This window comes from Lates calcarifer, linkage group LG23 (assembly GCF_001640805.2).
Source record: "Lates calcarifer isolate ASB-BC8 linkage group LG23, TLL_Latcal_v3, whole genome shotgun sequence".
Classification (NCBI taxonomy): domain Eukaryota; kingdom Metazoa; phylum Chordata; class Actinopteri; family Centropomidae; genus Lates; species Lates calcarifer.
The window spans coordinates 12,147,012-12,159,331 of record NC_066855.1 but is presented as its reverse complement, the minus strand read 5'-3'; the positions used below and the strand labels follow the sequence as shown (position 1 = coordinate 12,159,331).

The window sequence follows — 12,320 nt, the reverse complement described above, 5'->3', positions numbered from 1 at the left end:
GTGGACTAAAAACACATTTTGAGCATAAATGAATCAACCCCAATCTGCATCTAAAACATAAGCTGAATGTGTGAGTGTAAATATGAATATTTTGAAGCACAGAACTACTTTCTCATGACCTCTGGGTTCCCCACCTGGTGTGTGAAGCACTGATTGCTGAAGATTATTACAGCTACAGCCTGTTACAGCCGCGATTACATCTGATTGTGTTTAACAAGGCGCTAACAAAATACCATTTCATCATCATCATCATCTACAACATGGAACCTGCAGTGGAATAAAAACAAGAGGAGGTTGAAAGCTCCAGAGTTTCCTCTCAGTTGAGACTCTGACAAGCAGATGGGGATATTTGCTGGGGCTATTTTGGTGCTGAGGTGCCACCCCATGCTAGAAGAACAAATTACAGCAGGATGGCTGCCAAATGCCATGCTATTAAACAACCACAATGTGAAAGACAGCACTGTAACAAGGCATATGGATGATAAATCCTGCAATGAATGGATCTTTACCAGTTTACAATCCTACACTGAACATTCTTAAGTTAAAAGTGAGCAAGTATTAGCAACTTGAGTATCAAGGGTTGTCGTAGTGTAAACAATGGCAATCAAATCAATTCTTAATTTGATAAATAAAAGCTCTATTATAACTCCTTAGATCAATTTAAAGGTGCATTGTGTCATTGAGCAGAAACAAAGAAAGTTCCCATGAAAAGCTGACATTTGGAGATGCTAAATTTTCACTAATTCCAAAATCCAAAAGTATCAGTCCTATTTTATAAGTAGTGAAGCAAATTGAAAATGGATGTAATAGTGGAAACCTGACCGCAAAGTTATACTGATATACAAATACAAGAAGCAATGTTTTCAAAGCCAGCAGTTAAATCCTTTCCAAAAGTGATGGGTAGCTGCTGAATGGCAACATTGATTGGAGTGAAGTGATCACTTCATTTGTACTGAATTACATTAGAAACCTAGAAGAAGTGCTCTAACAATAGCTGCAGTCAGTTGATATCAAAATCACAGTAATTAAGCCTGGAGATAAAAGCATCAAAGCCTTTCTCCTCATCTGACAATGAAAAGAAAATATCAGCCATGTGGCTCGAGTGAGCAAAACATGACTGCACCACGTCTGAATTTAAGCAACATTAAAATCACATTGGATGTAATTTCAATTTTTATACTTTGTCAAAGTGAAAACAAGTCTCAAACAAAATGATCTTAATTAAGTAGCGACATTAAAAAACAATGGATTGCAAAAGCCCTGCAAATGTTGAATAAGGAATATGTGCAAATGAAAGACACTGCAATTGGAAATAAAAGCAAATAACACACCCAGGTGAGTCTATAAAAGGCAGATTTTTATTACAACAGCTCATCACATGGACCAACATTCTCATCTTTAAATCTGGATGTTGTCATTCAAATTGAAACTATTTGCACAAACACTGAAACTGCTGAAAATATTTAATATATATTATTCAAGTTCTAGCCAGTTATTAACAACTACAGCACTTTATGGCATCAGCTAAACGGCATTTACTGTACAAACATTTACATCTGTATTATACATCATTTACAGGAGTTCAGCGACTGGTACAGTACACTGTTCAAAGTGAATATTTAAAATATTCCCCTGTAAACATGGGATGCAGAAAACAGTAAACGGGGCACAAAGATCACATGCTTCTGTGTCTACTTCCAGCTTCAAATTCAAATAAGTCACTGTAAAAATGTACACACTTACATCCACAGACTCAAAGAACAAAAGTATCTAAGTATCCAGAATAAGATTAGAATATTAATTCACAGGTTAGCATATTCATGTTTGCAAGTGCACTTTCATATCTTTTCAGATAGTCAAAAAGTACATTACCTGCAGCACCTAAACCCTGTTCATGCTGTACTGCCTACATGCTGATTATATGCTGATATATTGCTCAGGAATAAATAACAAATAAATTAACCAATTAACTCATTTTAATCTTTTATATTGCCACTTCAAACTGGATTTTAATCCATGGTTGATTCAAGTAAGATTGTAACCAATACTACACAGAAATATGAAACACTGTATATTATACAGTTCCAGTTAATACTTTCTGAAAAGATGAACAGATTTCAATAAACAGTGTATTTGTAATACAAGTAAGACTGTCTCTGCTACAGTACAGTCTGTCATTATTCTTTATTGCTTCTTGACATTTCAAGGGCAATGCAATACTGCTGCCTCCATGATATAATAAAGCAAGGGCAGCCACTTAAAGTCATAAAAACTCCCAAAGTCAAAGATAATAAAGACTTTTTTAAGTCCAGCTAGCACACTTCAACTTAGCTGCCTTCAACACAACATGTAACATCACTTTGGGTCAGCACGTATAGGAGAAGATGTAACTGTCAGAGCAAAAAATTAACAGGAAAGTGAGCAGCACATTAATCACAACACACTCATCGATGAGCCATTCAGTCTGACTCAGTTTACTTCATCATCTTTGCCTTTATTTGTGGGACCTGCTGTCTTTTCTCCTTTTTTTTTGGTTTTAAGAGGGATTTGATGTTACTTTGGCTCTGTACTCAGCCTGGAAGATATCTCTAAATATATCTCTTTTCCTGCTAATCCCAAAGTCATTAGCATACATCTTTGGCTCTATACTTTGAAGGCGGTGGCTGCGTATCATTAGATTAAATAAACTACAATTAATCTTCTGTATTTACATATTTGTCTAATTAATTACTTTAAAATCTGTCAGATAAGCATTCAACTAGTCTCCACAATCAGCAGGAATCCTTAATTTTAATCACTCACTTCCTAATAAATAACAACTCAAGCCATTGATCTATTAAATAATAAATAATGCACACTGATGTCTACATAACTACATTCTTGCACAATGCATGGCTGCATCTTTATTGATATCAGTTATGATGTAACTTAATTAACATACCATGCAGTTGGACAACTCAGTTAACTCTCACATTTGTAGCACTCAGTTCACCATGAACCACTTTTAAAAGTTTGCATAGAAACCTTTAAACCCTGAATACATATTTTAAGAATTGAAAAGAATATGCTCTTAGTAATAGATTTGAAATTTGGGCTGATCGACACCGGCAAAGAGACAAATTCTTTGTCACGTTTCATCAACGTGTCAAGAAAATCCCCTCTGGTAAAGCTTCAATCCCGCGTGTCAGTCGATGTATTGTGATAACCATCTGAAACCTTCCCCATAGCCTTGTTTTTTCAACACGCTGCACATGAAAATCTCCAGCGGTCGAACATTCTGCTCCTTCAATGAGACGTTTCCCTGTTGATAGCAATAAGGATAAATGAGGACAACGGACATGTGCCCAGACACACACACATGGAGAGATTGTATTATTTCTGAGAACTGAAACGTAAGGCTCACCTTTCCTGTAACCTGACCATCAAGAGCAAAAGCTCCTCTCAGTCCTCCTTCACTGATAGCCTCAGGACGGTCAATTTTATTACCCAACACCAACACTGGTACGTTGACTATGGTTTCATCTGCTAGGAGAGCCTAGAAATACAAGAGCAGCACAATCATCATAAATCCACTGCTGACAATGCACATGAAAACAGTTTGGTTAATCTGTGATGGTTAATCTTACATCCAGTTCAGTTTTGGATTCTGTGAGTCTGTCGTGATCTGCGCAGTCTACAAGAAAGACGACTCCATTCACAGCCGGAAGGTAGTTCTTCCAAACTCTTCGAGCTAAAAAACAAAGGAGAAACAGTTGGTGAACTGACTGTCCTGTTATGAAGTTCAATATGACAGTGAATGCACACAGTTATATTCAATAACACTGACTATTTGGTCCTCTGGTCAGGTTGAAGCTGTGCCGGGAATTATGTGAAGTAACCAAACTCTAAAAACTAATAACAGCATAATGGCATAAACTGTCCCGCCTTAACAGATGCCACACCCTTAGTGTAATGGAGCTGTCAATCAAGCACAGCATGTACACACCCACACAGTCTTGAGAACAGCTCTGACAAGGTAAGTGAAAACACCTGTGTGGGTGGACAGTGAGCTCTTGTCTCTACAAGGCAAAGGTAAGTTCCCTGTTTTACTAGAAGATTTGGAATACTGTGATAATTATTCTTGTCCAGTCATACTCTAGTGGATTAATATTGTCTTTCTTCACGTGTATCTTTAGCGGCACAAGCACAGCCTCTATTTACCAGCACATTCTGCCTTTAAATTCCTCTTCAGATGTGCTCAATATTTAAGCTTTTAAGCTGTGTCATTACATATCAGCACTGTGGAGACTACAGAGACACCGTGTGGCAGGCACAAGAACTGTGATTGGTCCGCTTCAGTTTTTTTCATACATGTTCCTGAACACAACAGAAATTGGAGTAAGTTGAAGAAAGGCTCATCAATGTGCCTTTTTCACAGAAGATATTTTGACTTATGACAGTAGGGTGTAAATATGCTTCAGTGCTTCAAGTTTCTGGTCATAATGTTAATTGTAACACCTGTGCTACACATACTGTACATGTAGTGTTGAGGCAACACTGTGACATGCTACAGTTTAATCCTGCACTGAATCTTACATTTCTTTCACAACAGTGACAACTACCTTCTGTTTTTCTATAATATGCCATTATTGGCAAAAATGAAGCTCTCACCTTGTACGTGTCCTCCCAGATCAAATGTAGTAAATGTCATGCCACCGATTGTTAGCTCCTCAGAAGCTTTGTGGGAAAGAAAATGAAACTGCTTTTTATGCCTGTGATTATTTGACCTGCAGAGTACGAACAAGGCTGGGAATCATGGGATTACTCAGGACACAGTACTGTGAAGATATTTTGCAAGTAATGAGGACTGCAACACCATACAGGTAATTCTGCAATACAACACGTGAGAATATACCTTTACATGATCAAAGTGTTTTTAATTCTTTTAAAAATCAGTTATCTGTTATTTATTCATTAAGTAATAAACAGTTTTTAGTTTCACTCATTTCCATTACATTATATATAGACACAAACAAATATGCAGTCATTTAAGTCAGAGTGCCAAAAACTAGCAAAAGGCTGGACTGCCAGAAAATAAAAAATTGCAAGAAGGAAAACACCTGGGTGATAATGTATGTGATAATGTATATCCTATATTTTCAGAGGAGAGCATAACAATACAACCTGCATTATAACATGCTGTGGTATAATATAAACTAGAATACTGCTGGCACAAACTGTACACCACCCAGTATGGCACACTACTATCCACTGTATATTGCTCCTTACTTGGATGCAGTGTGGGTACGTGTTGTCCTAGTCGGTCATCTTTCAACATATGCAGCAGTGTTGTTTTACCAGCATTGTCCAGACCCAGGAAAACCAGCTTCCCATTCTTTTTGTACAGACCTAGAAAAAATCACAGATGAAAAAATGGTGTACATTTTATTCCACTACTGCAATGGATGTAAAGAAGATTACTATGCAGTAATTAAATCATTTGAACTTAGCACCACCTGGACCACATCCAACATTTAAATACTGATTACACGCCAATAATTAAACTAAGCTGGTGTTATTGATGCTTTCCTTAAGTTTGGGATTTTTATATTGTATTGTTTGTGTACTGTCATTTCAGACCTGCAGACAGTACTTACCTAAGAACTGTAAAACACTACTAAACCCCCTGTAGATCCAGTCGAATAAAAATGACATCTCGTTGGTCTTTGCCTAAAACAGAAAAAGAAAAAAACAATTAGATTACTACCACAAAGTACTTCACTGACATAAAAGAAGTCTAATAATATGTCAATAAAAAATAATATGCAACAATGTTGATAAGCAAATAATCTGAGTATTAAATATGAGAATGGCTTGATACTTTTCTTTGCCTCACCTGATAGTAAACTAAATGTCTGTGGGAAATCATAACAGGTTGGCATTTTAAAGGTAAAACAATGAATCGAAAAGTAATCGGTATATTAACCGATTATGAAAATAACAATTACCTGCAGCACTAGTCTGCAATAGCTACTATTTTGTATTTTAACAATTAGTGGTTGACATTGTGTCAGTGAGGTGTTTTATCATTTCTTGAGGTTATAGTTTGTGCTAAGGTATCATTATAGCTCTTCCATGTAATCAACAACACCCAGTTGTATGTTAGCAGCTTGTACAAAAACAGAACATTATTAGAACAAACAATATTTATCTGCAGAGTTTTAATTGTATTATATGACATCATACGGATGTTTTAATCTCCCGGAGTATATATCCGTGACATAACCCTGTAACTCCATAGGTGTAGCAGATGGCTAGTTACCTTTTAGCAAAAAGATCATGTAGATCAAACTTAAGTGTCTCCAAATATCCGTACTCACTGTCATCTACCTGCGATAGTGAATGCAGCTGAAATTATTTATTAGCTTCATCAATGGCATCCTTATTAAACAGCGCTCCTTACCGCTGTTTGATCCATAACGTAAACCAGGTAATGCTGTTTGGCTAGTTAGCATTAGACATGTTAGCTGACATTAAACCTCTGGTACTTTCTAGAGTCTGACCTCATCATGTGGGTCAACAGCGAGGAATTTGGTGATTAATAGACGTCGATAGCACAGTTTGCTGTCTTGTCATATTATTACATTGTAATTATCTTCTTACTTTAGCTAACTCACCTCTCGGCACCGACCAGCGCCCAGTAGTGTCGGTGGTCTCCTTGGAAACAGTCAGGCGAGGTGTTCTTCTTCGTGTTTTAAAATTGACATCCAGTTTGTTGCATTTGCGCCCCCTGTTGAGGATTGCCGGTAAATGAGAGAAAATCCCTTCTGTATGAGGTGCGCTATGCTCTTACTTCATAAGCAATAAAGTATACTTACCAACAAAGTACATTTTGACTATTAAGCACGATATTACAGATATTACTTTGTGGAATGATTATTTCATCATTCATCAGCTCAAGATTTAGATGACTATTTGAGAAATTCTCTCAACTCCTTATTCTACTATATCAATTCCTATTCAATAACTTCAATTCATTGCAATCAAAAAAGTGTTGTAGCTTAGTAGCTTTGTTGAGTGGAAAATATCAACTGTAATGGGCTAAATTTCACTTTATAGAATGAGCTATGTTAATTTTAAGCACATCTATAACAAAACAAAGGGGTTATCTAGGCAGTAACTTAATTTGAATGTTATATAAAATATAGCAAATCTGATGTCTGACACTGTTTTCAGGCTACATTAGAACACTTGTTAGCTGTTGTGACCAGAGTTTCTAACCACACTGTAAAAGAATAAAGAGCTTATTGAAGCCTATTGTTAACTGCATTCTGCAGAAGCATCCTGTGGCTTTCACAGCCAGGGGCTTTAATAATCAGTCATTTGTACTGCTAAGTAGCTATTACATGTCAGGAACACTAAATACATCATGTATTGAAATTGCATATAGGGAATGTGCAATTTATTCTAAGTCCACAAGAATGATTAGGCTGTGGAGGATTGTATAGATACAATTGTGCACCTCTTTTTATAGATTACTGGCAAAACATGATTTCTCTCTCGCTGTCTTTTCCCATCAGGGCACCATTATCTATTTTAGATCAATATTCTGTTGGTGAGCTCAGGTCTAAATGATAATGAGAATATGTAATAGCAGCAATAAAATCAATTCAAGACACTATAGCATGGGGATTTAGTGTGATTTATTATAGTGTTCTGTCAAGCCTGAAATTATGGACTATTATCTTAGAACATAAATGATGACAAAGCATAAAGTGAGTGTAAGTGCCACAATCTCACAGCAGGAAGTTTTGACGACAGCATCAGACAACCAAATGTGAACAAAACAGCTGGTAAAATGTGATCTGCAATATGAATCCAATCTGTCCAGTTCACGTGCTGCTCTGATGTATAGAGATGAGATTAGGGAAGACAGGAATAAAAGGAGGAATAAAAGTCACATCTTCACGTTTCTGCCTCAGGCTTTTCCCTCCTACTTCTCATAGTAGAACCATTTGTCAACTGAAAAATAATCAAACATATGTGACTTTCACAAAGTAAAAACATAGAGTTGCTGCAATAAAACAAAGAAATGCACAAAACACCCACCTGAACTTGGAATTGGATCCTCAGCTCCAAAAGCATGTGCCTGTAAGAGTTAGTCGAATCATTATATGGTGATATTTTTGCTTAACAAATGCTTCTTGAGTGTCATAGTGTGTAGCTTAGATATTTTGGACTCATTAACTGCTGTCAGAAATAGTGTTGTACGTATCTTGGGAGACAGTTTTCCACAACATGAAAGCCATGGAATTCTTGTTCCTTTTGAACTAAAACCCAATAAACTGAAAGAAACCACCTTCAGCATTTCTCTGTCCTCACTAATGATTCTTTACTTTTGTCTTGGGGCTTGGTTATCATCTCTATTCTCATTAAGGAAGGGATCATTGTAGAACTTCAGGCTACCAGTATGATGGTAAAAATAAAATAGACTTACAGAGTTAACCACAGCCTCTGCATCTCCAGCAGAGCAGCAGAACGGACTGTCTGAGACGCTGGTGTTCATGCTGACAAAAGAAAAGAGATAAAACAAAGGAAACTATTCCAGCTTTAAAAGTATAAGGGACATGGAAAAGCATATGTTCACAATATTACCTCTTTTGCTCACTGTTAGATAACTGTTATGTAGTGTTATGGCAGGAAATGTCACCATCACACATACTGCCTGTAGTTGTAACAATAGAGCTTAATCTGATTATGGACTGCTCACCAATTTAACTCGCCAGCATTGGTCCTCTTTGAGATCAGTGCCTTCCAAAACTCATGGGTGCTCTTTACTGTTTTAATGGCAAAGTCCTAGAAAACACAGCAGTTTCCTCATTTGCATCCCCCACAAAACAATAGTATACCAGGAAAAATGAGATATAATAGAAAAGATTGGGGAATATTAAAAAACCCCTTCATATATAATTTTCCCCACTAAGAAATGTTTAATTATGTCAATGGTTTTCTTTTGTCAGTTGCCTCTTATATTTAACATGTCCCTGGGGAACTTTTTCAAAATACAACGCTGTAAATAAAGTGTTGAAAGGTTTACCCTGTCTTTGAACTCTCCATTGAAAGCAAACTGGTTCTCTGGTTTCCCATCAGGGACTTTATATCTTTTGAACCAATCAAAAGTTGCCTCCAAATATCCAGGCTTAAGTCGTCTCACATCATCAATATCTGTAACAACAAAGGATCAGTATAAATACAGCAGGAATTCAAATGTAACTGGTGTGTGTGTGTGTGTGTGTGTGTGTGTGTGTGTGTGTGTGTATGTATATATATATATATATATATATATATACAGTTTTATATACAGTTTCTGGCAGTGAAAAACTTGTATTGCAGGTTATTCCTACTGTTGAAGTCGCTAGCTTCAGGGTCCTCAGTATTGATCACAATGACCTTCCAGTCAGTTTCACCCTCATCTATCAAAGCCAGAGTCCCCAAAACCTTCACTTTTATTATCTCTCCTCGGGAGCACACCTGCAAAGTGAGGATACATTCTTTAAGAACCTGCAAACAGCTGAATGCATTTCCTGTTTGCCCAATGTCCATAAACAGAGCTGTTTCAGCACCTTATTTCCTATGTCACATATGTCAATAGGATCATTGTCTCCACAGCATCCTGTGTCGCCGTCCTTGTGGTTAGGGTCTTCCCATGTCTGTGAAAAGGGAAAGCGAAGAAAGATGTTTGCTGGAGCAGAGGCATGGTTTGGTTTCCTGCTATTTAAATATAGTCTGAGTAAGGCTTGCCTGTGGAATAGCTCCATAATTCCAGATGTAACCTTTGTGAGGAAATACATTGGCTACATAACGAAGATTCCCCTTCTTCACATCTTGTTTGAGTGGGTTGAGAGGATCTTTGGTGGCAATCTGAGAAACACAGGCACAAAAAGTAAAGAAAATGTAATTGCCATAGTTATGTTAGCTTCATAATCACTTTATATATGCTCTATAGAATGATTTAGTGCTACTTCATATCATTATTTAATAGTGTAATGACAACAAAGTCATCATTGTGTATCAAGTCCTGAGAAATGCCTATAATGAGTACAAAGAGTACAGTTCACTAGACTGATTCATTCAAGATCCAACCATTATTTACTTCTCTATTTCATAAGATTACCACATTTATGAGCTGAATATTGGGAGGGAAAAAGAATATTAATGAGTTGCCAAAATATGTAAATATATACCTCCATCTTTGCATTTGTCCATCTTGGAACCTCTACAACAGCGTGGAAAATATTCTGCAAGATGATCAGAAATAGTTTTATTACTCCAAGGATGAATTCCCATACTTTTTCATATTAAGACCAGCATGGCAGTGATTACAGACTGAAAGACAGAGCAAAGCATTGCAGCCTGTCGAGTGAACATGAACATTTTGAGGCACATTTACTGAAGTCAGCTAAGGTGGTACGCAGACTGAGGCCTCTAGGTGGTGCTGGGGAAAAAAACATCCATCCATGCACCATTGCAGAGAAACACAACTGACACTAGTGTCTGGAACTCTGTTCTCCATCTGTCTACACCCACCTACAGCCAAAAATACAGCAGGAAAAAAATAAATGACACAAAATTTATCATAATGTACTTGTACAGGTAGAGTCTACAGATTAGGAACTCCAAATGGCACAAATTTGGCTCTGTATCTCAGAAGTCTTAAAATGCTGTAGAAATATGTCCAAGATGGTGCCATCCTAGCAGCAGCTTGTTGTAGTAGCTCCATTACCGAATTTCCCTTCAGGGATGAATAAAGTCATCTATCTATCTATCTATCTATCTATCTATCTATCTATCTATCTATCTATCTATCTATCTATCTATCTAAATAACACATGATGCTCCTCACCTCTGCTTCATTTGCGTAGATGGGTATGTCATGGAACGGAGAGATGTATTTACCCTCAGAGTTTTCTGTGTAAAGGCAATGAACATTTTAGCTTGTATATTAACAGAAATGAAAATTCAAGACTGCAACCAACTGAAAGATGTGTGATCCCTTCATAAAGGTCTATGATTACTTGTCAATATGTTGTAGCCAGTTATTCAGACAACTATTACACCATTCACAAACACAAACTAGTTCACTCAAAGAGTTGTGCTTACTGAAAAACAGCCTGTACTCCTGGGTGTTGGGCCTGCCTCTCTCCTCGATGGTAAAGCTCATGTCTGTTGTTGGTTTCAGACTCTCCCTCTGCTACCTGTGCACTAATTCAAGAGGACTGAGCAGCTCCTGACTGACAGGCAGTCATTGAGGCAGAGGAGCAGACATGCGTACTGCCTAAGCCAAGGCCAGAGACTGACAACTGCCTGCATGTGACAACAGAGCTGCTGCATGAAGAGTGTAAAGGCCAGATGACGGGGGCCACAATGGCTTCTGTTTGCCTCTTTATTGTTACTGAATTCTAATCACATCAAGTATTGGTATCCTAAGCTAACATGAGTAAACAAACCTCTGGAAGAAGCAGAATTTCTCAGAACAGTAATCACACTAATCCTTCCTCATTACCACTTCTCCATGCTGCAGCATGAATGTGAAGTTTCTATCTCTCTGTGCGTGCAAAGTGATTTGTTTTCCATTTCCCTGTTGTAATCTGTGGCCCTCGAGAGCTCTTTTCAGACAAAAACAGATGGAGCTGACTGGCGTTAGGTGTAAACCAATTAACAAAGCAGGATTAGGTGGCGTGCCCATGTTGTGACTTCTTGCCTCCTGAATTTCACTGTAACTATTTGATAACATACTTATGGGCCTATTTTAGAGACATTCTGTATGAAGGTATGAAACTTTTCTTATAGTTTCTCTAAAATCCATCATTTTTTAAAACCGCTAGCAGGATATTTTGATAGTCAATGATAGCATTTTATGGTACTTTCTGAATTATACTGAAACCATGTAAACCTCCATATGTTATCTTTGAAGGCAGCATGATGCACAATGCAAGGTCACAACCTGGGCAACAGAAGAGGAGTCACGTGACACTGTAAGCCTGCAGCCTTGCTAAATATTTCTTTCAGCCTAGGAGACATTCTCCTTTGGCTAACTTGTAAATGTAAGAGCTCTTTTAGCATAGAAAAGGGGAACAAAATAAACTGGTCATTAGTGAATTCCTTATATATCACAATGCCATCTTCTTACTCTTCTTGTGTCGGTATGACAGAAAGGCTTCAGTTGGCCCAAACATCAGCTTAAGGATCCAGACTCAGCAGTGCTGCTATTTAAAGAATGCCTGAAAAGCCTGAGCGAAATACTTTTAATCACTCAGTAATGGACCAGTCTCTGTCATCTG

The 12,320-nt window shown here is 37.4% G+C and overlaps 2 protein-coding genes and 1 long non-coding RNA gene across 4 annotated transcripts; 1 reads left to right on the top strand and 2 right to left on the bottom strand.

Moving 5' to 3' along the window:
• Nucleotides 1-1,336: 1,336 nt before the first annotated feature.
• Nucleotides 1,337-6,743, bottom strand: sar1aa (secretion associated, Ras related GTPase 1Aa). 2 transcript variants are annotated; one of them, XM_018699338.2, is made up of 7 exons: nt 6,657-6,743; nt 5,637-5,709; nt 5,269-5,388; nt 4,651-4,716; nt 3,627-3,730; nt 3,404-3,535; nt 1,337-3,301 (listed from the first exon to the last, which is right to left on the bottom strand). In XM_018699338.2, exons 2-7 carry the CDS (start codon nt 5,692-5,694, stop codon nt 3,185-3,187), a joined length of 597 nt encoding a protein of 198 aa, XP_018554854.1. In that variant the 5' UTR covers nt 5,695-5,709; nt 6,657-6,743; the 3' UTR covers nt 1,337-3,184. The 2 variants fall into 2 exon arrangements, with proteins under 2 accessions (XP_018554854.1, XP_018554855.1); XM_018699339.2 differs by having other exon boundaries at nt 6,643-6,710.
• On the top strand, nt 3,806-12,310 carry LOC108899071 (uncharacterized). Its single transcript, XR_001963517.2, has 3 exons — nt 3,806-4,071; nt 4,773-4,862; nt 11,219-12,310. It is a non-coding gene; the product is annotated as an uncharacterized LOC108899071 (long non-coding RNA).
• Nucleotides 7,664-11,212, bottom strand: ppa1a (inorganic pyrophosphatase 1a). The gene is made up of 11 exons (XM_018699336.2): nt 11,140-11,212; nt 10,883-10,947; nt 10,224-10,277; nt 9,781-9,900; nt 9,603-9,689; nt 9,384-9,510; nt 9,077-9,204; nt 8,750-8,835; nt 8,477-8,546; nt 8,089-8,128; nt 7,664-8,001 (listed from the first exon to the last, which is right to left on the bottom strand). Exons 1-11 carry the CDS (start codon nt 11,198-11,200, stop codon nt 7,973-7,975), a joined length of 867 nt encoding a protein of 288 aa, XP_018554852.1. The 5' UTR covers nt 11,201-11,212; the 3' UTR covers nt 7,664-7,972.
• Nucleotides 12,311-12,320: the final 10 nt, after the last annotated feature.